Raw genomic sequence first — 25,731 nt, 5'->3', positions numbered from 1 at the left:
GCCAATAAGGGCTCAAGGCTAAGGATGATTTGAAAGACCCAGAAGGAGTAGAAACAGTAAGTTTCAGCAAATGACAGATGTGGAGGTCAAGGAAAGAGTTAACATAATGGATATTCTCCGTTAGGAGAATTAGATGATGCCATGAAAGGTAAAGGGTGGTGTTCAGAGACAGAACAGCAGTGGGTGCCTGTTTACAAAGAGTAGACCCAGAATGCTGGCCCTGACATCAGTCCTGAATCCTTCCCTCCGCCTAGACCCTGCAAGTAGGCATGTGCAAAGTCAGTCTGGTTTTGAAATTCCAGTGCTGAAGACTGGACTGTTTACCTACGGGAAAAGTCCACAGCAAAAACTATTTCAATCCAGTCCAAGGATGTGAGTGAAACATAACCCTTTTAGAGGATAATAGTCTTTAATAAGGGATTTGTACCTTCAAATGAAAAAAAAAAAAAAAAAAAGGGTGGGGGAGGCAAAAAGTTCTATTTCCACGTTTTTAAGATTCTAAACTTCCACAAATATCTTATTTCAGGCTTCTCATAAAAAAAAAACATCACACAGTAAGCTGGGTGATGGTGGCACAAGCCTTTAATCCCAGCACTTGGGAGGCAGAGGCAAACAAACAAAAAACCAAGCCAAAACAAGCAATAAACCTCAAAAACTTGCACAGGTAAATATTTTTACTGGTAAAAATACTCATGCACTGTTTAACTCAATGAAAAGAACCACAGCTGTGTTATCCATGGTTCCTGCTGCACTTCTTCGGCTACAGGTGAGTTTCTTGGTTAGAGGTAAGGCTGTGTGGAATTGCAAGCAAGCCTACCACCTTCAAGCTATTACCCTGAGTTCCACAACCTTGACTTCCACAAATGATGGGCTGTGATCTGAAATTGTGAACTGAAATAAGTATTTGTCAAAGTAGTAGCAATGAAAATGGGACAGCTTTACAAGACCTGCCCAAGACCAGGCCTGAAAACATTGCAGCATGGATGGGGAGGGGTGTATTTCTAGCTCAGATGCCACTAGCAGTTGATGGCTGTTGAGAGAGGAGGAGTCTGTTTTCTTCAAGGAACAGCCCAGAGTGAGTGGTCCATGCCCCACTGGATGACTCCATACCCATGCTCATATGGGTAATGCTAATTAAGGCTCTGGGTAAAAATAAAAGGACATGAAGTTGGGAGAGGAATGTAGGATGGAGTCAGAAAGAAGTTGGAGGAGGGGAGTGGAGGATGAATACGATCTAAAAATACACTGCATACATGCATTAAAATAATCAAAGAATACACAGAAATAACTTAAAATACATACATATCCATGTACTCTTTGATTCAGTTGTGGACTCAAAGAATTTTACTTAATGATACCTGCAACAGTATGGAAACATGCATGAGGTTATTCATTGCAGGATTTGGTAACTGCAAAAAGAAAAAAATGAGCATCACTTAAAACTGAAAATCACCTATACATTTATATAAAAGCTGGACAGTGGTGATGCACATCTTTAAACCCAGCACTATGGAGGCAGAGGCAGGTAGATCTCTGTGAGTTTGAGGCTAGACTGTTTCACAGAGTGATTTCTAGGACAGCCAGAGCTAAAACAGAGAAATCCTGTCTCACAAAACCAAACCAAACCAAGAGTCTATATAAAAGAGACTGACTAAATTAGGATATAAAAGTAGAAAACAATACAGCTATTAAAAATAAGTATTCTATAAACTAATAGTGGAACGATTTAAGATACATTAAATAGAAAAAAAAAACAATGTGTAAAATAGCATCCTCTGGGTAGGGATAAAGTAAAAACACACATATATACGTAATATCTTAAAATGTGTAAGCTATAATCAGTAATTATCTGTAATAGATGGCAGAGGGACAGTGGGAAGAGAGGGATACTGGAAGAAGTGGCACATCTTTTTTCACACAGACCTGACATTCTGTGATATACTCAAGTTGTATTGCTAAGAAGTAAAAACCCAAAGATGAAAACTCAAATAAATGAATCTAAGTGTCAACAATGAATAATGTAACAACACCATGGGGGGGGGGGACACGACTATCTCAACCTCACGGATTGATGGGCACAGTATCTGACCATACCCCAAGCTTAATATGATGAATGCTTGACCCTTGATAAGCAACAGTCAGAGATGAGACTCTCCAGAAGTGACCTAATCATGAGAGCTCTGCCGGCATCAAGGTATTCCTCTTTGGTGGCAGTTCTTCCTCCTAACACTTTGATCTTAATTTCTCCCCAGAGAAACTGTAGCCCCTGGGGGGGGGGGGGGATAAGGCAAACAGAAGAAGAGCCTAAAGCATCTATGTCAGAAAATAAAAGATGTTAAAGTTTAAAATGGAATGTCAAAAAGTCACTGGAACATCCTGAGGAAATCTTGCTGCCCAAATCCAAGACCACATGACCACCAAAGAAACTGGAGACAGAAAAGAAATACAAGATTGAAAACAGTGGGACACTGTGCTGATAGCAGCTAAATATAATGAATGAATAAGGGATACAGGAGAGCTGTTGTTTATTACATTTATACTCTGAATAAAGAGGAAGTAGAATAGGAAAAAATAATTTTGTAAGGGGTCTGGTCTAAAATCACCAGGGGATTTCAATCCAGGGGCACAATATGAGAAGGAATAAGGTATCTGTACAATCTTAAAAAGACTGCTTATTTGTTATAATGGAATACAAGACAACAGATACGGAAGAATACCACCTTACTCTAAGCAAGTAAATTCCTAAAGCTTTTAATAACAAAAAGGCATGGTACATGCAATTTATTCTCAAACAGTTCAGGAAAAAATATAGGCATTTATTAGAGTTACTGGAGTAAGCTATTTTATAAAAACATATATATAAATTTTAAAAATGGCTTGTGTACATGATATACTTTGTGTATGTGCACGCACATGTTCCACAGAGTAGGACTCAGGTGTGTCTTATTTCCTTGAGACACTGTTACAAACATGAAACCCTCCTATTCTGGCTAGGCTGGCTGTTGAGTAAACTCTTAATCTTACCTGTCTCTGGCCCTTCACCCCAACAGTGTGATAATAAGCACAAGCAGCCAGGCCAGTTTTTACATGCATGTTAGGCATTTGAACTCAGGGCTTCGTGTCTGCCACAGCAAGTACTCTCACCCACTATGATTGCCTCCAAGCCCCAAAATAGTTTTTTTTTTTAATTTAGTAATTTTATTGTGCACACACACATGTGCATGTGTGAATACACATGCCAAGATTTAGGGTGGAGGTCAGAGAACAACTTGTGGAACTTGGTCCTCTTCTACTATGTGGGCCAGGGACCTAACCCACATCAAGCTTGACAGCAGATGCCTTTACCTACTAAGCCATCTTGCCACCAAGATAACTTGCCCCAAATAACTTAAAACAGATGCAATATTTCTTTTTTTATTTTTTAATATTAGTTACAGTTTATTAACTTTGTATCCCAGCTGTATCCCGCTCCCTCATTCCCTCCCAATCCCACCCTCCCTCCCTCATCTCCTCCTTGTCCCTTTCCAAGTCCACTGATAGGGAAGGACCTCCTCCCCTTTCATCTGACCCTGGTTTATCCAATTACCAGTTTTTAAGTTAAACTAATTTCAACTGGATCTGCACTATGTAGCCAAGAGTTTTTAAAAACACAAAGTCCTAACATTCCCTGTTTAACAGCACCGGGGGATGAGCAAAACAACCTTACTTTTATAATCTTCCCTTTTTGGCTTTCAGCTAGAAAAACTGACTTGTAGGACAGGCAGGGAAAAAGGAAGACTTAAGACTTCCATATGTAAAAATAGTCAATTTTTGTTAACACAATGAAACTTGATTTTATAATAAAATATATATCTACTCTAAGAACACACTCATGATGTATTTATAATATACAAGGAACTACCAACATACAAACTATACCAGATTCTAAACCTATCTCTCTTGTATTCTACAAGACTTCATGAACTAAGATTTTTGAAAAGCTTTACTTGCTGTAGTTTTCATTAGACGAATTTCCAAATAAAACCAAACCACAACATTAAGTACTGGATAGACAATTTCTTATACTTTTCCCCTAGGCCCATCTCGCTTCCCAAGTATTTTTGAGAAGCACAGTTGGAGATGGGAAGATACATGATGTGACACAGCGCCGTACGAGTACAGCTCTAACTACTCTGTGCCCACGCATTTGAGGCACTGAAAAGCAATTCAATCAAAGCAGTTCCCCATCCCAGGGTAGGAATTAAAACCTGGGGTCACTTAGTGTACCACCCTATCATCTACAATCGGAGACAAGGCTGCCCACTCTCTCCATATCTCCTCAATATAGTACTTGAAGTCCTGGCCAGAGCAATCAAACAACTAGAGGAGACCAAGGGGATACAAGTTGGAAAGGAAGAAGTCAAAGTATCACTATTCACAGATGATATAATAGAACACATAAGTGACCTCAAAAATTCTACCAGGCAACTCCTACAACCAATAAACACCCTCAGTACAGTGGTTGGATTCAGTTAGGGTAGAAAAAAAAAAAATCAGTAGCTCTCCTGTATACAAAAGACAAATGGGCTGAGAAAGAAATTAGGGAACACCCTTCACAATAGCCACAAAAAATATAAAGTATACTGGTATTACCCTAAGCACGCAAGTGAAAGTTGCTTGGTTGACTTTAAGTCTTTGAAGAAGGAAACTAAAGAAGATAGCAGAAGTTGCTCATGAGCCAGTACGATCAACATGGTAAAAATAGCTATCTTACTAAAAGCAATCTACAGAATCAATGCAGTCCCCATCAAAATACCAACACAATTCTTTACCGACCTTGAAAGAACAATTCTCAACTTCATATGAAAATGAAAACAAAAACAAAAACATAAACAAAAAAACCCCCAAACCCCCAAACAACTAAAACATCCCTGTGTGATAAAAAATCTTCAGAAGTATCTCCATCCCTGATCTCAAGCTGTACTATAGAGCAACAGTAATAAAAACGGCATGATACTGGCATAGAATCAGACTGGTGGATCAACGGAATTGAATCGAAGACCCAGAAATAAACCCAAACACCTGTGGACACTTGATTTTTTACAAAAGAGCCAAAACCACACAATGGAAAAAAGACAACATCTTCAGCAAATGGTGCTGGTCTAACTGGATGTCTAGATGTAGAAAAATGCAAACAGATCCATATTTATCACCCTGTACTAAAGTCCAAGTGGATCAAAGACCTCAACATAAAACCAGATACCCTAAATCTCTTAAAATAAAAAGTGGAGAAGAGGCTTGATCTCACTGGCACAGAAGAGAACTTCTTGAACACAACACCAACTCAGGCTCTAAGATCAACAATAAATGAGACCTCATGAAACTGAAAAGCTTCTGTAAAGCAAAGGACACTGACAACAGAATAAAACAACAGCCTACAGACTAGGAAAAGATCTTCATCAATCCTACATCTGACAGAGGGCTAATATCCAGAATCTATGAAGAATTCAAGAAATTAGACTCCAACAGACCAAATAATTCAATTAAAAATAGGGTGCAGAACTAAACAGAGAATTCTCAACAGAGGAATAGTGAATGACAGAGAGACATTTAAAGAAATGCTTAACATCCTTAGTCATCAGGGAAATGCAAATCAATACAACTCTGAGATTTCATCTTCTATCAGTAGACTGGCTAAGATCAAAAATTCAAGTGACAGCACATGCTGGCAAAGAAGTGAAGAGAGGGAAACACTCCTCCCTTGCTGGTGGGAGTGCAAACTTGTACAACCACTTTGGAAATGAATCTGGTGCTTTCTCAGACAACTGGCAATAGTGCTACCTCAAGATGCAGCTATTCTACTCCTGGGCAGATACCCAAAAGATGTGCTACCATTCAACAAGGACATTTGCTCAACTAGGTTCATAACATCTTTATTCATAATAGTCAGATTCTGAAAATAAGCTAGGTGTCCAGCAACCAAAGAATGAATAAAGAAATTGTGGTACATTTACACAATGAGGTACTACTCAGCTATTAAAAACAAGGAAATCATGAAATTTGCAGGCAAATGGATGGAACTACAAAAGATTATCCTGGGGGAGGGGGAAAAGAGTGAGTGAGGTAACCAGAACCAGAAAGACAAGCATGGTATATACTCACTTATAAGCAGATATTAGCCATATAATACAGGATAACCACATTACAATCCACAGACCTAAAGAAGATCAATTACAAGAAGGACCCTAGGGAAGATGCTTAATTCTCATTCAGAAGGGCCAGTAGAATACAAACCTGAAGCGGTAGAAGAGAGGGAACAGGACAGGAGCCTACCACTGATGTCCTCTAAAAGATTCCACCTAGCAGTGGATTGAAGCAGACCCTGAGACTCACATCCAAACTTTGGGCAGAGTGCAAGGAGTCTTATAGAACAGTGGGGGCATAGAAGGACCCAGGAGACAGAAGCTCCACAAGGAGACCAACAAATCTGGACCCAGAGAGGCCTGCAGAGACTGATGCACCAACCAAGAACCATGCAAGTAAAGGACCTAGAACCCCTGCTTAGACGTGACCTAGAACCCCTATTTAGACGTAACCCAGAGGCAGCTCAGTCTCCATGTGGGTCTCCTAGTAAGGGGAGCAGGAACTGTCTCTGACATGGACTTTGTTGCTTTTTCTTTGATCGCTTCCTGCTGGCAGGGAGGCCTTGCCAGGCCATAGAGGAAGAGGATCCAGACAGTCCTGATGAGACTTGATAACCTGGGGTCAGATGATAGGGAAGGAACTCTTCCCCCTTTCTGAGGACTAGGGCAAGTGGAGAGGAGGAAAGAGGGAGGGAGACTAGAAGGAGATGAGGAAGAAGGCTCCAATCAGGATACAAAGGGAATAAATTATAAAAATAAGAATAAATTCCACACACACAAAGAAAAATAAGTACTCATCTCCTGCTATCTAGTTGTTTAAAATAAAGTTCTACATGTTGCCTCCCCCCTCCCCCGAATAAAACCTATGGAAGAACTGGCCCTAGGGTCACGAGAGGTGAGATGGCCCTGCCCCTCACCAGCCACAGCACTGGGAGAGTGGGTCCTGCACCTTACCAGCTGGCAGCATTAGGAAGAGCAGGACCTGTCCCTCGCCAGCTGTAGCACTCTGGAAAGCAGGCCCTGCACCTCTCCTGGGCAGCACGATAGTGCTGGCACTGGTTGAGGGAGCACATGTGAGCCAGCCCCGAGGATAAGGAAGAAGAGCTCAGCCCCGCCACTTGTTTGCCATAAGGTGGTGTGGCAGAGGTGATGTTCCCTTTCGCCCCAACACCTGTGGCAGACTGGAGAGCTATCCCAATGCCTCAACGGCTGCAGCACTCGGGGAAAGCGGGCCCTGTACCTCACCTGGGCAGCACAGTAGAGCTGGCCCTGGTGAATGGGGCACAGATGAGCCAGCCCTGAGGGTATGGGTGCAAAGAAGAGCTGGCTCTACCACCTGTCTGCTGTAAGGTGGTGTGGGTGCATGCATGATGATATCCTCTCCTTTTCCCCCTTGCTACCTATAGTAGCCAGGAGAGCTCTCGCTGAAGGCATGGGAGTGGGAGACCTATCTGTAGCCCTTCATTGGCTGTAGCACTTGAGAGAGCAAGCCCTGCACCTCCACCTGAGCAACACGGTGGAGCTGGCCCTAATGGCAAAGCCGTGGGTAAGCCAGCTCTGAGGTGTGAGAGCGGGAGAGCTGGCCAGCCCCTCACAGGCTGCAGCACTTGGGAGAGTGGGCCCCACCTTGACTGTGCAGCACAGTGGAGCTGGCTCTGGAGGCATGGGTGCAGGTGAGCCAGCCCTGAGGGCATGAGAGCAGGTTAGCTGGCCCTGCCTCCTGATAGTGGCATTGGTTGGCCTAGCTGGAGCAGTGCTGGAGAGCTTGCCCTGGTCGTACAGATAAGAGAGATCTGGCAAGCTGACTATCTCAGTACTACCTAGGCCAAGATCCAGGGATCTGAGTTGCCCAACCTCAAAATCTGTATCAACTGCTAAATGTTAAGATGTATGAAAGGTCCAGTTCTGCTGATCCAAAGCTGCAGGATCTCCATGCCACAGGAACACAACAGGATAACCAGGAGGAGTCCTGATGAGGATCCAATATTGATGGTGTCACAGAAGCTAGACCAATAACCATGTGTTCATACCAATGTACATTTGCAAATGAAGATGTATTGGCAGAGGGATATACTGTGGGACATACTGTGACATAATACAGCTTATAATAATAATAATATTAATATAATAATATTATTATGACATAATATATAATACAATGAGATGTTTTCTGTTTTACTTTTTTGTATTGTTGTTTTCTTCTATGTTTTTTATTTTGGGTGGAAGGTTGCAAGGGATATGAGGGACAGGGAGATGAGTGCGACTGGGGTACCTAATGCGAAACTCACAAAGAATCTGTAACAAGTTAAGGAGAAAAAAGAAGAAGAATTAAAACCTGCCAGGCAGAGATGGTATACACCTTTAATCCCAGCACTCAGGAGACAGAGGCAGTGTGAGTTGGAGGTTAGCCTGGTCTACAGAGAAAGTTCCAGGACAGTCAGGGCTGCATAGAGAAACCCTGTCATGAAAAAGAAAGGATGGAAGGAAAGAAGGAAGGAGGGAAGAAGAGAAGGAAGGAAGGTGGGAAAGGAAAAAGGAAGGCAGAATTAAAACCATACACAGTGAGCATTATAGCCTTAGAAGGCAAGAATTAGTTATAATAATTACACTAAGGACAGTTCCTGACCCTGATCACATCCACTGACAAGCGAAGGCTGAGGAATGCAGTGTGGGCAACACTACTCTGCTGGAGAAACAGCTCCAGAGGGAAGAGTTTCAACCCAGCATCCCTTCAGGCTTTCATATTCCCAGCAGTACTCTACTAAAACACAGATACTACCCTGAAAAGGTTCATTTGCACATTTCATTCAACTTTCATAGTACCCATATTTAATTCCATCTATAAATAGAGAACAGATTTGGCCCAGAAAATAAGGACACTGGTTAAAAGGCACTTGTTTTGGTACAGATGCAATCTGCCATAGACAAAATGGAGCCAGATCTACGCTGCTTTGGAGGCTTTAACTGCTAAATCTGCACCACCAACACAAAGACCAGAGTAAATTGGTGACAATATAATAAAAACTGAAAAGGAATCACAAATGTCTAAGATGAAGACACAGTGTTTTATCAATTGAAAGCAACAGAAATGGAAATTCAGGCAGTTTAGAAGGGTTTCAAATGCACAGTGCAGGCAGTTCCATGCACCATATCCTACCTCCAACCTGCTTCTGACAAGAACTTAACGAACATGTTTATAACTCTTGCTAGTCACTCCTGAACACTTAAGCAATGGGTACTGAAACCCTGGTGAGAAAGCTACTGAATCCAGATCTTTATATAATGTTCTTATTCCTCTCTGTACTTAATGTATTTTTTTTAAGGCCATGTCTTACTATGTAAAGCAGGCTAACCTGGTAATCCTCCTTCCTCAGCCTCCCAAGGGTTATAGGCATAAGCCACAATTCAGATGGTGATGCTTTAAATTTTCATGAATTGTTTCCTGACTGTTTCTCATTCATAAAGCATTCGTGGTTGGGTTTCGTTGTACGAGGTGTTTAAATATGCTGCTATATATACACAACATCAGGTACATTTCACTACTGCTTTCCAACTTGTATTTTGAGACTGGGTCACTCACTGAGTGTGGAGCTCACTGATTAGGGTAGGAGGGCTTTTTGTTCAGTGAGTTCCAGAGATTCTTCTATACTCAGCCCTCAACGGTGGGGTTACAAATATGAGCCACCACACAAAGCTTTCTATGTAGGTATAGAGGATCTGAAGTTGGATCCTCAGACTTGTGTGGCAGGGACCTTACTGACTAAGCTATCTCTCCGCCCAAACCACTCGTTTGTTAGATAACAGATTTCTCCTTGATCTGAGAGTACTAATCTAGAATTTATCCATGTTCCTAATGACACAGGCAGCTGGTTAAGCTCTCTATGGAAACATTAAGGACCTACAGTCTACCTTCACAGCTACAAGCAGGACCTCTCAAGTGACCATCACTCGCCCCACTTTTAGGTTATGGGCAGAAAAAGGCAGAGAAGCTATGGATCCTCTGTACCATTCTTGTGGATGACAGTTCCTTCTGCAAGCCTTAGTTCTTTTCCTCAGAGAAAATGTTCAGTGTCTTTAGAGAAGTTCACTTCCTTCAGCCTGGAGCTGATAAGCCTGCATCCACAATGTCTTAACTATCCACCTCCTCTTCTGGATGTCTCCAGTCCTTCCAAGAGCTAACAGCTCCACCATGAGAGAGAGGCAGCTACACCAGCTGCAATGTAACCCCTGCATGTGATCTAGACTGGGACTCCCACCACAACCATTTCCACAGCACTATGTATAAGACAGCTCTGGACTTCCTTGTTGAGAAATGTCGGAACATTTCTCACCTTTGAAGAATAAACTCCCCTTTGTTCTCCCTGTTGTTTGAATACACCATGAAAGTAAAGTGTGTTTGGTCTAGTACTTTGGGAGCTGCTAATGAAGCCCCCAAAGAACAACTGTTTAAATGTCTTTTGCTCTTTTGACTTGTCTTCTCTCATCTACTAATTCCTTTAATACCTCATTCAATACTCACCTCTTCCAAGGGACTTCCTAGGCCAGAAGTAAAACACTCCTAATCTTCTAAATCTTTCCAGTTATTTCATACACAATCACATCAGGTGCTTTCATTTGTTTTTACTTCTGAACAGTAAGGCTGTCTCTGGCTTACAGAGCTTTTTTCAGAGTCAAGCTCACACATGATACTTCTGTGACATCTTTTCCTTTACTCATTCTCAATAAAAATAGCTATAAGCACAGAAAGACACAACAAACACTAAAAGTTCAGCAGAATAGTAAATAAGTAGGCATTTATGAAGCCACACATTTGCTATCTATGTCCTTTTAGACTTGGTAAGGGGACACAGTGTATCAGACCTTAAATAACTTTGGAGATGATAAGTAACCACTCCAGTTGCTCTTGAAAAGAACAAACAAATAAAAAACCAGCAATGGGCCAGGTGTGAGAGCACACAACTGACTTGAGGAGAGGAGGCAGGCAGATCTGGTCTACAAAGCTAGTTCTAAGATAGCCGGGGCTACACAGAAAAACCCTGTCTCAAAAAAACAAAAACCATCAACGGAAACTGTCCACAGTTTCAGAAGCCAATAGATTCCTTCCCTACTAACTATAAAGTCCAGTGGGTTCCAAGCATAGGGTCCCAGCTCAGAATTCATACAATCTTTATCCATCTTTGTATTTCTCATCTATATTCCGATACATGATTGAAACTTTTAAAAATAAAACGGGAGAAGGCTCAATTGCTTTGCAAGTGTGAAGGTCTGAGTTTGAATCCCCAGAACTCATGTAAAGGCAGAAGCAGAAGCAAGCACCTGTAACCCCAGTACTCTGACAATGAGACGGGAATCCAATGAAGCTGATGAAACTGTTAAGTGTAGCATATGTAATGGCTGACTACAAAGAGACTCCGCCTCTAACAAGACGCTGTCCTCGGTGTGTACCCAACACACACATGTGCTTTGGTATGTTCTCTTAACATAACAACATGTTCTCTTTGGCTTTTTAAATACTTAGAGAATACTAGATACACAGATTTAAATGTGTCCAACCCCACACCCTACTGTAATTAAATTTCATCTAGAACTACACTTCTCAAAGTATAGTTGAAGAACCTGCTGAACTTTCAAGACTGCTATTTTCTTAGGGCTCCACTTAAGAAAGAGCTCCACTTTGGGATGTGATCAGAGATTTGTATTTCTCTTTCTTTCCCTTCCTTCCTTCCTTCCTTCCTTCCTTCCTTCCTTCCTTCCTTCCTTCCTTCCTTCCTTCCTTCCTTCTTTCCTCCCTCCCTCCCTCCCTCTTTCTCTCTCTCTTACCTTTTTTTAATTTTTTATAATTTATCCATTGTATATCCCAACTGTGGCCCCCTCCCTCAAGTCTTCCCAGTCCCACCCTCTCTCCTCCCCCTATTCCTTTCCCCTATTCCACTGAAAGGGTGAGCTCTTCTCCCCTGACATCTGCCCATAACTTATCAAGTCTCATCAGGACTGCCTGGATCCCGTTCTTCTATGGCCTTGAAAGGCCACATGACCAGGGGCAGGTGATCAAAGAGCAGGCAGCTGAGTTCATAACAGAGGCAGCCTCTGTTCTCCTTACTCAAGGACCCTTACAGAGACTGAGCTGCCTATTGGCTACATCTGAGCAGGGGGTCTAGGTCCTCTTCATGCATGGTCCTTGGTTGGTGCATCAGTATCTGCAGGACATCCTGGGGTCTGATTTTTTTTGGCTTTGTTGGTCTCCTGTGGAGCTCCTGTCCCCTCCATGTCCTTCTATCCCCATCCTCCTATTCTTCCATAAGACTCCCTGCACTCTGCCCAAAAGTTTGGCTGTCAGTCTCATCATCTGCTTTGATCCCCTGATGGGTGGAGCCTTTCAGAGGACCCTCTATGGTTGGTTTCCATCCTGTTCCCTCTCTTCCACTGCTTCTAGTGTCTACCCTGTTTGCCATTCTGAATGAGATTTGAGCATCCTCCCTACGGTCCTCCTTGTTGTTTAGCTTCTTTAGGTCTATAGATTTTAGTATGGTTATCCTATATTATACGGGTAATAACCACTTATAAGTGAGAATATACCATGCATGTCTTTCTGGTTCTGCTTTACCTCACTCAGGATGATCTTTTGTAGTTCAAAGCAAATTTCATGATTTCCTTGTTTTAATAGCTGAGTAGTATTCCATTGTATAAATGTGTGACAATTTCCGCATCCATTCCTTTGTTGAGGGACATCTAGGTTGTTTCCAGATTCTACTATTACAAGATTTACATTTCTTACAAGCTGTCCCAGTTTTTCCCAAACAGAGCAAAACCTTTGTACAGGAGAGCCAGGTGAACAGTCCTCTGCTTGGGGCGGCGTCCGGATTAATTTCTTGGTTTTCAAAACCTATAAAGGCTAGAAAGATGCCTCAGAGGGTAAGAACACTTGTTCTGCATGCATGAGGTCTGGTTTGAATCCCCGGCACCCACATAAAAAGCCAGGCACGGTTGGGTACACCCTTAACTCGAGCATCTGGAAGCACAGAAAGATGGCCATCCTAGCCTATAAGGCCAGCGGGAGTTCAGTGACAGACCCCAACTCAAGACAACAAGACAGAGTAATAGAGGAAGACACCTGGCATCCCACTCTGGTCACCATGTGTGCGTGCATAGGTGTGTACTTGCACACTCATGGGCATACACATCCATATGGAGAGAGAGGTGGGGGAAGGGAGAGGGAGAAAGAGAGGTAAGCCATTCTGACACGTAGAAATTTCAAAGCTAGGCTCTCCCTTTAACCAACAACAGAGCTCCACACCCATGCTTCTAACTATAACCTTTCACTCAGTACTAAAGCCTGGCCTCCTGTTCAGGAGCAGACAATCTAAAGAGCTGCACACAAGCCCTCAGGTACGCACCTCCGTACTGAGTAGAAAGGCCAGAAAACTACATACACAGCCAGAATGCTGGTTAGCCTGTGCTTTACAGAAAGAAACAGACTTCTGCAAAAGAAAGGCTCTTAGGAATCAGCAAGTTTACAGGCAAATGAAAATCCAAGACACAAAAGCTGCCTTTGAGAACCTATTTATTATACCATGTACTGTTCTCTTGAGAAACCTTTCTCAACTGCTAAAATATGGCTTGTCCCCAAGGAACTGAGATCTCTTATAAATTTCACGACTCCACAGGATCCAACAGCTATTACCACGTGTCCACATACATATAGCACTACGTGTAAAATTGTACACACATACCTATGTATATTTTCTTACAAAAGTGGTACTAACTTTCCTTGGAATAAAAGTACCAGAATAATAGTAATACGGAAATAACAAAGCCTAACTCAGCTTTCCTGGAGGTGTTTTCTTGTTTAAGCTTTACATACTTAGGGCTCAACAAAACACTTAAAACAATCTGGAGAAAAAAAGTAATTGCTTAAATAATGAAGGCTTTTCCCACTTTGGAGTTTTGTATTCTTATCCTGACAGCCCTAAACATTAATCACTATTAATATCAACCATAAAAAAGAAAGCTTGCTACATACTACAATCACTGTTCAGGCCCAGGACATGCTCAATTGTCTACTTGCTGCTTCTTTAAAAAAGCTGGAACCATTTTAATCGTTGGAAGAAAACCATTGAGTATGCAAATAAGATTCTGTAGAAAAGGAGCCAATCCCTACCAACTTCTCTGATGAGGGCTCTTCCATTTTCATTCTGGATCCTAGTCACGGGAACCTGAGGATCTGACAATGAAGTTCAGCACTCTGTTGTCTTAGACAAGTCACTTACCTTTAATTATTATTTCTTAAATATTTTTATTTTTTAAATTCTATGTATGTGTGTCTGCATTTGAGCACAGGTACGCAAAGATGGAAAAAGAGGGAGTCAGATGCCCTGGAGCTGGAGTTACAAACATCTGTGAGCAGCCTGACATGGATGCTAGGAACTGAACTAGCGTTCTCTGCAAGAGTAGTATGGGATTTTAATCTGTGAGCCATCTTTTTATTTTAGAACTCCTATCTTTAATTATATATTAACAAGTTCATAAGGGATCCTAAATAAATCTTATTTTCAGAGTGAAGTCTTCTTGAATTCAATCAAATTAAATATGTAGACTATTGTGCTTATATTTGACAAACTTCTTTGTTAATCAGCTGCTAGGAAAATAAAGGACATAAAGGTATGTTGGTCCTGATCCCAGGACACAAGTCACACATACACCAAAATCAAAGTTAGCTATTGAGAGGGCCTGTCACAGAGACAGTATATAAGACAGAGAACTGGGAGCCCCGAGTTTACAATGTACATTGGGAATGACTTCAGACAAACCATTTCTCTGTGGGTCTCCACTTCCAAGAATGCAGTATGACAGAATTGAACTAGATCATTTTCCGCCTTCTGAGATCTAAAACCTGTAATTTATAGTGAAAATGTAAGTTCCACATGCTATAGGAGTTCAGAGGGAATACATAAGCACATTAATTTGTGGAAGCTCTATGGAAGAGCTGGGTTCTGCATTCAGAGTTGAAGAATGGGAAGGAGTCAGGATACTTGGAGGAAACAAGAATATTATGGTTAGGAGAAACAGCAAGAGCAATCTACAAGAAAAATGAGTGCCCTCAAGGGTTAATGAAAGCAATCTAATGAGCACGTTGTTTCCAGAATTAAAGACAGGGGTCAGAACTCCATATTTTTGAGTAAGGGAAAAAGGAATACAGGTTTGTTCTGATGGCAATTTTAACAACCAGGAGTTTCTACGCAAATACAAACTGAAGAAGAAATCCCTTTTTTCTTGTTCCTATATTTTCATGAGGAAAAAAATTATTTCTTCTTCAAAAGGGTATAATACTGGGAACATATTTCTCGCATTGGGTACCTACCTGACTGGCAAGCCTCAGAAATGGGAGTATTATTCCTAGCTCTGTATTGTCATCTCCTTGCTGCCTACACTTCTAGGAATGAATTTAACTGAAGTAACTAATAAGAAGCCTGATTCTAGCCATAAAGCAGTGTGAGTTCTTTGATTGAGATTATCAATAATAAAGATCGCTTCATCTCCATCTTTGTTGGCTTTTTCTCAGCTGATTTAGAATCAAGATAGAGGAAAAAGGGTCTGATTTAACACTACTGATTGTCAACATACACATGGCAACAGCAATGCTTCAGAAAGACTGGTTGGATTGTAGTAGTAAGAAGGACTAAAGGAGAGGCCAAAAGTCTATCAATCAGTGGCCTGGCTCCTGTAGTAATCCAGGCAACCAGTGAATCATTTATAACCATCAAGTATTACCCAGGGTTGAAATCAATAACTGCTCAAATAAAAACAAGTACTTGAGCCGATTTACAAGAGTAAATTACACACACAGGACTTAATTACTAACTTTTTTTTTTTTTTTTTTTTTTTTGGAGAGGTTTCTCTGTGCAACTCTGGCTGTCCTGAGACTAGCTCTGTAGACCAGGCTTGCCTCAAACTCACAGAAATTCATCTGCCTCGTGCTGGGATTAACAGGGTGTGCCACCAGTGACCAGCTAACTACTAACATTTTTTTAAGAATCAATACATTTTTGTAACTAAAAATTGGTTATGCTGACTGGTGGAATCATTGTTTAAAGGAATCAAAGTAATTTTACAAAGATACAAAGGAAAAAAAAAAATCAAAGGTTCAACAGTCCAAGGCCCTTTCTGGGTGACACAGAAGAATATTATTACAAGTCAACAGTATATAGCCCTAAGTACAGACAAAGCCTATGTAACTTGTCCACATTTCTAAAGAGATAGCCATCCTTGTCAGTCTCCTTGCAAAGGATTTCTAAAGCTCAAGAGTTCACTGTTCTCCAAGTTAACAGCCTGCAAAAGGACAAATATTTCTCCAACTCATTTATATATTTAGTTTAATTAGATAAAAACCATGCTCCTTCAATCAAAACCACACTCCTTCAATCTAATGCTGTTAGGTCTTCATTAATCAGAATCTTGATTTCACCACTACATTTGAGATTCAATTTTGTTTCACAAAACAACTCCCTATTTTCCTAAAATGGAATTTAAAAAAACAATAACTTGTTTTATATCTTATACAATGACAATATGAATTTCTTTAAGGAGAAGTCAGTAAAATGTGAACATCAGAGACCAGAATACGGGTAAGTTCAGATACATACTCTTTCCATCATCCTCCAAACCACAGAAGATAGCTCCTCTGGTTACCCAACTCTCAAGTACTTACACTGCAGTTTTCTGTCAGACGAAAATAAACTCCACTAGTCTGACGTTCGTTCTTCAAACATTCCTTTACCCTAGAAAACCATGTTAGCTCCCAAAACAATACATAGTGAAATGACTGGTGAAGCAAAACTTACAATGCCATGAGACCCACATATTAGAGACCAGGGTATCCTTCCAATGTTAAATGAGAAATAAAGTCACTACAATTTTCATTAGTCTGAATACTGACTTTGCCTGCCTCTCTTGGCCTTCCAAGGTGTACAGTATTTTACGACTGTTTTCTGTCAGGTGGATCCCTAAGAACCATTTACGTTCAAGTCTCTTGGACAGAGAAGAATGAAATCCCTTGTGGAAGTGAGTATTATAAAGCAACATTTAAATTTAGATTAGGAATTATCCATCTGGTCTTGACAAACTATCCTTCTGAAAAGGAAACTAGACAGAAAGCAAACTCTCAGTTCAAGTACTCAGCACTTAAAATATTTTCTAAAACATACCCTCCTATGTTCTGACCCAAGACAGGCATGTGGCAGCCTTATTATGTTATGTTCTCAACATTCACATCAACCTCTAAGATTTCATGGACAGACAGGAAAGAAAGATAGACAGACACCTTGCCTCTGTATTTAGACTTCAGAAACTTAAGTAATTTGGGTTAGGGCTTATACATTTTTTTTTGTTTTATATTTTCTCAAAAAGCCTAAATTCAGTGCTATTCAGAAATGATTTGAAAAAGACATTACATTTGTGTACAGACAGCCAACATCGATTTCTCTGTGAGAGGAGAGCAGTTGTTACGTGTTCTCTCCCGTTACACACTATACAGCGTCTCTGTACCTCAGCCTCTGAGCTGTATAAGTCACTGTGTTCTTCTCTGGCCTGTGTATCCAGCAAAGCCCAGCAGCTATAAAAGGGTCAGGGACTATGCCAGACACGGAACTAGAGAACTAGATCAGAAATGGTCTAGCAATAAAGTGTAGAGCCTGGTGAGGAAAGTCAGTTCTCTTGTATATAGAGTTCTGACTGCCCATGGCCCTGCTAGACTATCTATCACTGACTCCTGAAGCTATGCCTCCTCTGCCTCTATATCACAGCTGTCTAAATATCTCTTTTAGATCCAGGATGTCCTATACAGTACACTTTAGACAAGTTAACATTTAAATTGTTTTGTTTGTTGTTTGGAGACAGGATTTCTCCTTGTAGCCCTGGCTGTCCTGGAACTCTGGGCCAGGCTGGCTTCAAATTCAAGTGATCTACTTGCCTCTGCTTCCTAAGTACTGGGACTAAAGGCATGCACCACCACCAACCAGCTTAAATGCTTTTAAATACAAACTGAATACCGAGAAAGTACAAGTCCAGAAGGTTAGAGGAGGTTCATTTTTAGTTAACTACTAACAGGACATAAAGAACACAAGGCATGTAAAAAAGCACATCTACACCGGAGGTAGGATACCAGCCACCAAATAAAGAATGTTAAATACTAGGTACACAGACTAAAAAGGATGGTTGGAATCTGAAGGAGGTTGGCAATTCTTGGAGTTTCCTCAAAGCAACATGTTTCTGAAGTATATTTTGAGAAAGCAGAATTAGAAAATAATTAGAAATTTTAAAACACCACCTGCCATTAATGCCAGAAATTATGCAAACAAGGTACAAAGCTTGGGCCAGCAGAGACATAGTCAAGTCAGGCCCAGGAGTTTGGGCTAACAGCAAAGAAAAACAGCCCCATGAAGCAAAAACAAGGAGAAAAGTACACACCTGGCTTTCTTAGACTTTGTCCTGGATACATAGTCAGTGCAGCTCCTCTTCTCTTTAGCCTCCTTGGTACCCGAGGTCTCCCGGGTCTTCCGGGGCTTCTTTACCCCATCTTTCTGCTTTGCCTCCTTAAGCTCCTTGGCCCTCTTCGGTTCCTTGGCCCTCCTGGGTTCTTTTGGCTCTTTAGGTTCTCGCTTCCTCTTTGGCTTGGGCTCCCTGTCCTTGCTTCCCTTTGTTCCCTCCTGCTCCCCTGGCTCCTTTTTCTTCCGTTTCTTCTTCACTCCAGTACCTCTGCCTCCAATATCCTCCATCCCATTATGGGACATCAATTTCCTAGAAAAAAGGTTATCAGCTTCCTCCTCAGTAGTATAAAGGTCCTTCTGGGACAGACAGTGATTGGCAACATCTTCAATTTTTTCTTCCTGATCAGTGCTGCAGTCAAACGGAGATGATGATTTGTAGTCAAAATTAACAGAGGCATCTGACATTGGGGAGTGATTCAAAGCTTTTAACCTGGACAACTGTGAAAGAGAAAACAAGCACATTACTTTCTCACTGCTCCATGGAAAGCGTGCTATTAGGTTTGAACACATGGCCTTGGTCAGTAAGTAGTAAGTATCTGGGTATCTACTATGTGTTAGTTCCAATAACCAGCCTTGGGATACTGTAGCAAGCAGGACATAGTCACCTGTGACCCTATCAGCAGTGGCATGGTGCTGATAATATGTTGCAAGTTAGTGTACGAGCCACTGAGATGGTTCAGTAGGTAAAGGTGCTTATGTTCAACTTCGGCCTGGTGTTCAATTTCCAGAACCTCAGTAAAGGCGACAAGAGAGAACCAATTGCCCTTTAACCTCTGTGCATGCACCATGGCATGCACACCCACACAATCATATCACACATACACAAACTCTTAATTTAGTATATAAAAATGTGAAGTTTTTTTTCCTATGAGGAAATCTGAGATTTGTTTTTAGTATTTTATCTAAAACAGGAATGTCTGTAATAGTTGCCCACAAACAAACAAACAAACAAACAGTCAGATGCCACCAAATCCTAGGCATACTGCAGAGATGTGCACTGGGATTTATTTACACTACTCACACACAATGCTACTATTCAAGTATCTTGAGACCTCTTGGCCGTGAACTAAGGTGAATTCCTGGGATGAAAAGGCACGATCCATGTACTGCTTCACCTCTCAATACCCATTCTCACGGTCACCAAGAAGCATCAACACTGAACTGGACTCATTCTGAACAAGGAAAGTGTGATCATTCCAAGTTTTACTTTTTTAAAATGTTTAATTTTTGTGTGTCTGTACATGGGCACACAAGTAAGAGTACAACTTAAGGGAATCTGTTCTCTTCTTTCATGTGGGTCTTAGGGACAGATTACCAGGGTTAGTGACAACTGCCTTTATCTGCTGGGCCACCTTGTTGGCCCACAGTTTTACTTTTGACAGTAACTAAAGCTAGCCTTGGTCGGTATGTCAATGAACTTCGCTACTAGACTCAATCCCAAATATCTTTGGCCAATTGCAAAAACCAAACTGCTCAAATAAGAGGAAGCTTTACTGTGACAGATGCCAGACGAAGTATGTCACAGGTTCTAAGGTAGCACTAAAAAGGAAATCTCAAAGCTATTTCTGAGTACCATTAAATAAAAGTGGTCTCACAGTGAACAATTTTAAGAAAACAATACTTTGGAGGTAGATGTTTCATCTCATACTTTCAGGTCTTCTAGTATTCCAAAAAGCACTTGGCATTTATAACCAAGGTAAGGTTGGCAAAAGTCTGATAATAATGTGGCTCCTAGCTCCAGGGATAGTACTATTTCCTTGATCTAGAACAAATAAGTGACCCAGGAAGAGCCCAGGAAGGGCCAGCTTTCCAGGAAGACGGTAGAATTGCATTCTGGTGACAGTTAAGAAACAGCACTGTTCATGAGTACTTGCTCTCCTATAAGAGGCCTGGCATGTTATACACTGCAAATACTTGCCCAGGTGGTGTTGCTTCCTGGCCCATGCTGAGAATAAAAACACTGCAAATTCAGCCTCATGTTACCCTGTCTGCTTTTTCTAGTGCCTTTTCTTTCCCAGTCTGAGGCTTACAGCATACATAGCACTGAGATTATGGGGGAAAAAACTCTGAAAAAAGAAAGGTTCTCCTTTTAGATCTTTACAGTAAGTGAAGTCCTGCTAATAAACTAGCCTAAATCCTGTGGGCAACCGCTGATCTTACAAGACTTAGTACTCTAAGAAGAGAGGATGCTATGTGCTCGCTCTGGGCATATTAATGAATTCTGTGGCAGGAACACCTGGCCCCTAGAGATAAAGTTTTCTTAGTATGCAACAGTGGGCAAACTGAGACTGTTAAGTACTCAAACAGTTAAGGCTTAAACAGAACACCTCTATCACCTCCTGTGAGGTTCGGGAAAGAGCTCAGAAGACAGGGTAGAAACAATTTAAGAGCCGGATGATAGGAAAGAATACTAATACACACTGTCTTCTGGAGATGGCACAGTTGTAGCACCCATGAACTCCCAGCAGTGGCGGCTACCTGCCTGCGTAAGCTCCACCCCTACCCCAGGAGCTGTAGGCAAGACAGTAAATGGCTGGTGGAAGAAAAGGAAGTCATATAGTGGTATAGTTACTAATGCATTGTCTTTGCTCAAGTAAAGAAACCCCTATCTATACAAATGCAGGCAACTCTAACAACAACAACAAAGACAGACTTTGGAAGAAGAAAAGGTTTAATGGTGTGGGAAAGGGATAAGAGAATAATGGAGAAGACTATGATAATAAAGCATTATGTATGTTGTGAAAATGGAAGAATAAATAATTTTTTTTAAAGTGAGGGGATAAACTGAAAAGTAATTTGCTTACTAAAGACATTTTCAAAGCCTAAGAGACGTAAATAGCTCGTTCTAGGTCATAGACTGTCATGACAAGTTCTCTTTACTCATGAAGAAGCAGAGAAAACCAAACCCAGAAAATAGCCACAGCAGCTACTAACATTCATTGTACATGTCATACGGAGATCACATAAGGCACGGTGCCCGATCTGTAACCTATACAAGCATCTATCACGGTCAGTATAACAATGCCCAGTCTGTACAGGGAGAAGTGGAGAACTGGTAACGGTACGGAACATACCCTGACCATACAGCTAGAGAGTGGAGGACTGTGGATTTGAAATCTGGCAAATACTAATTTGCCAGAAAGCTAAACAGATTATTAGGTCACCGGGCCAGCCAGATGAGACTTGGTTAAACATGTTAAACATGAAAGTACACACTGCTTTGAGAAAGGTCAGGTAGTTACTAAATTAGACATACACCTACCTGCTATCTGTGAAATCCTACTCAAGAATCATTGATAATTACCCAGGGACCCCACCCCCATTTTACAGATAAGAGATAAAACAACTTGCCAAGGCTAAACAACTACAATGGCAGAGCTGGTTCCTTCTAAAGGGATGAACACAATACCTGATTCTAAAAGAGGAAAAGGCAAGTATTAGTAATAAAAATATAAAATGTAAATTTTGCGGTCAGTAATACATAGAGCATTTTTATGTTGGAAACTTGGAAAAGTTTCCTAGAGAGCAAAAAGTCCAAAACAAAAACTTTTTTTTCCCATATACTTCTGAAGACAGGAATATATTTTTTCCATATATTTCAGGGAAGACAAAAAGACTAAATGCAAAATCCTATGTCAGTGTCTCCACTTTGAAATGGCTCTGAAAGGAACAGACTGAAGATGGTAGACTGCAAGGGACCAACAGTAATTTGTCTCATATCATCAACTTAAGCAAGGGCAAGAGTCTAGAAACAGTACAAACTGAAACAGAAAGGGGCTGTTCAAAAAAGTAACCAAAAATAAAACAAAACCATGCTGTTCCTTTGATCTAAGCCCATTAAACCACAACAGTCCAAAAAACAGTTAAATCTATAAGAACTACATTCATCTTAAATAAAAGGTTTTTAAAAACACAAAAACAAAAAGATTACAGTCCAAGGCAATGGTTCTCAAATTAAGAGAAATCCATTTTGGTCCATTATTACAGGCAAAAGAAAACTTTACACACACACACACACATGCACACACGCACGCACACACGCACGCACGCGCGCATTTTGTGTGTACTCCTGAGGAGGAAGCTGATAACCTTTTTTCTAGAAAATTGATGTCCCATAATAGGATGGAAGATAGTGGAGGCAGAGGTACTGGGGTGAAGAAGAAACAAGAGAAAAAGGAGTCAGGGGAGCAAGAGGGAACAAAGGGAAGCAAGGACAGGGAGCCCAAGCCAAAGAGCCCAAGGGGGCCAAGGAGCTGAAGAAGGCCAACTCAGTCCTATTCTTGTCCATGGGTCCATCATACTTCTGAGAGGCCCAGAAGTCTTCACCTTGGGGCTAGAGTGCCCTGCTTCCTTCATGTACCTCAGAGACAATGAGTCAGCCTTCTCTTTCACTATGCAGGCCTCAAGTGCATGTTTCAGAATACAAAACCAATACAATGATTGTATGTGTGGTGGTGGTCGTCCTGTAAAGTTATATTAAGAGGAAAAGGAAGAATTCAATTTTCCCCTCCCTCACTCCCTCCCTCTCTCAAGACAGAGTTGGAGAAAATCCATTTTAAATCCTTTTGAGTCATGAAGACAATATTTTAAACTGGTTTTACAGGGCAATTTACTATAACTCTTAAGCTGAAATGCTGAAGAGGGTCTACCAGCAAACAAACTGAAGGTGTGACCAGCACTAGTTCTGTCGATGATGCTGAAAAGTCTCCTACTAATTGTGTTTTCCTGAGAACAGAAAAATGAAGACTATGCCTGCTCAGCACTTGTTCATGGAAGCAGGGTTCTCCCAAAGTCACCAGGTCTACATTAACTCCTGATTATAGCTCCAAGTTTAATATTACATTTTTAACTGGATTAACTGATCTAGATTACTAAAGTACACCTTTAACCCTTACTTTTTGTATATCACATCTCATACCTGTCATACTTTATATTTCTTAGTAGCAAACTAGGAAATTAAAAAAAAAAATCAGATAGGTCTGTTTTCAGTGAGGTGAGGCAGTGTCCCCTTAAGAACTTATTTTCAGCTCTAAAAAACTGGGCCCTACAATTCACACCCTAGTTCCCTAGCTAATTTTTGCCTGCCTACTATTGCTTAATAGTCTTAGTAATTAAACTCTACACACATTTTAGAAGCAGTTTAGTTACTTTCATCAACACAGATAAAGACTGTGAGATTCCTTTTTCAGGTTTTTTTTGTTTTGTTTTATTTTGTTCTTGTTGTTGTTGTTTTGGTGCAACATTTCTTTTGGCAATAGAATGCCAAATTTTAAAGCCTTTGTTCTTGGCATGCCACCTGTTATGCCCCTTTTGGTTAATAAGAAACATGATTATTTATTGCTAAATTCTGATTAACTTGTAAAAAATCTGCCACCTCATTTTAATTTTCCTCAATAAAATTTTGAACAAGGAAATGAGAAATTTTAAAGATCAGAATGAATTTACATGCCATTTTTCTTCAAAGAGGTGAGAAAACAAGCTAAAAGGAATGAGGATTTTTTTTTTTAAAGGTTTCCCCCTCCCCCTTGCTTCTTCAGGGCTGGGGATTATCCCAAGACCTTGTACATGCCCAGCAAATGCTCCAGGCTATATTCCAGTCCTACTATTTTGTGTTGCTTCTAACATTTCGGAATCATGGTTAAAGTAAGCTTGATTGCTATTCACATCATTACACCCTAAAGATTTCCTTGTTTTGACACATCAAATATGCAATATGTAACTATTTCATTTAATCCCTTTCTACGCTGTGAAAAATGAGACTGAACTGACTCCAGGAGAATAACTGGTACAGTGGGAATTTCAATCTCATTGTATGAAAACCAAAGACCTTTCCATCTAGCCCTAAACTGTGTGACACACACTCAGTCCTGGAAGCCTACAGATTGTTCTGGCTCCAGTATACATTTCCACTTCATGCTCTGCAATCTCTTGCAATTCAACAATCCATATGCCCCAATGCCAAGTACAGACAGAGGAACAGGATCAGTTTCTCCTATTTACTCAACCTGACTTTGATATAGCTAACAGTAATTTTCAAGAAAAATTCTCATTCGGCAGCAAAGCACAGTAGAATAACTCTATAGTCCAAGCACGCAGGAAGCTGATGCACACTGATCTCAAGTTCAACACCAGCCTGGATTACATAGCAAACCTGTACTTCATAGTGTTTGCTATGTTGTGGGTTCTTCTTTTTTCCATCCTTTATCCCCCCCCCCCAACTCCCCCTCTCACCTCCTTTCACTAGATAAAAAGGATAGAGGAGAGAGAAAGAGAGAGAGGTCCTTGAATCTAATTTCTTTCTTTTTATTTCTTCTTTGAGCATAACCAACTGCAACCAATCCCCCTATCTGACCAACAACTACCCAACCCACCTATGGGGCTCTAGCATTTATATACCCTCTGAAACCTTCCCAGAGTTCCAAACATTACACAATCACAGAAACCATCTGCAGCTGGCAAAACCACACCTCCACTAGAGCACAAGGTAAATCATAGTCAGTCAGCTGCTGTGGGCAGTCCAAAGCAGCCCCACATCCCCACACCTGGGATTAAAATGAAACCATATTCTTAAAGTTATTTCTGTGTCTTTAAAGAAACCAAATACAGTACATCCTTACCAAGATTATCTCAAATACAAATACAGACACCAAAGGGGAGGGAGGGTGGGATTGGGAGGGGAGGAGGGAGGGGGTTATGGGGGGATACAAAATGAATAAAGTGTAATTAATAAAAAATTGAAAAAAAAAAAACAAATACAGACACCAACAAACAAACCAAACAGAAACACCCTCTCAAACAACAAAAATCCCATTTTGCTCATAAACCATTACTATGAAGTTTAAAATAAAAATCCCTCTAACTAAAGCTACATAATAGTTCACCTTAAAGAACGTTTAAAAAAAAAAAACAACTAAACATGAAAATTACCTTAAGAACTATAAGACTGCCCACATATCATTAAAAACAATTTTGAGGGTTTGGGGTGTATTCTACAATGCATTTAAATGGTCCCTGTTTGATGAATGTGTGGTTCTTTTCCATCTTCCTGATGGTAAATATAGCAGTAA

The 25,731-nt window shown here is 40.8% G+C and overlaps 1 protein-coding gene across 1 annotated transcript in view; it reads right to left on the bottom strand.

The window, feature by feature from the left end:
- Chd6 (chromodomain helicase DNA binding protein 6) overlaps positions 1-25,731 on the bottom strand; it is a 167,990-nt gene that overhangs the window by 96,119 nt on the left and 46,140 nt on the right. Inside the window, exon 3 of the mRNA XM_055602182.1 lies at positions 18,585-19,102. Coding sequence (XP_055458157.1) covers positions 18,585-19,102 — 518 coding nt within the window. The remainder of the gene's footprint in view (positions 1-18,584; positions 19,103-25,731) is intronic.

This window comes from Psammomys obesus, unplaced genomic scaffold (assembly GCF_907164565.1).
Source record: "Psammomys obesus unplaced genomic scaffold, mPsaObe1.curated_primary_1811, whole genome shotgun sequence".
Lineage (NCBI taxonomy): Eukaryota > Metazoa > Chordata > Mammalia > Rodentia > Muridae > Psammomys > Psammomys obesus.
Note: the sequence above shows the minus strand (reverse complement) of the source record. Positions and strands in the feature narration are given on the sequence as shown.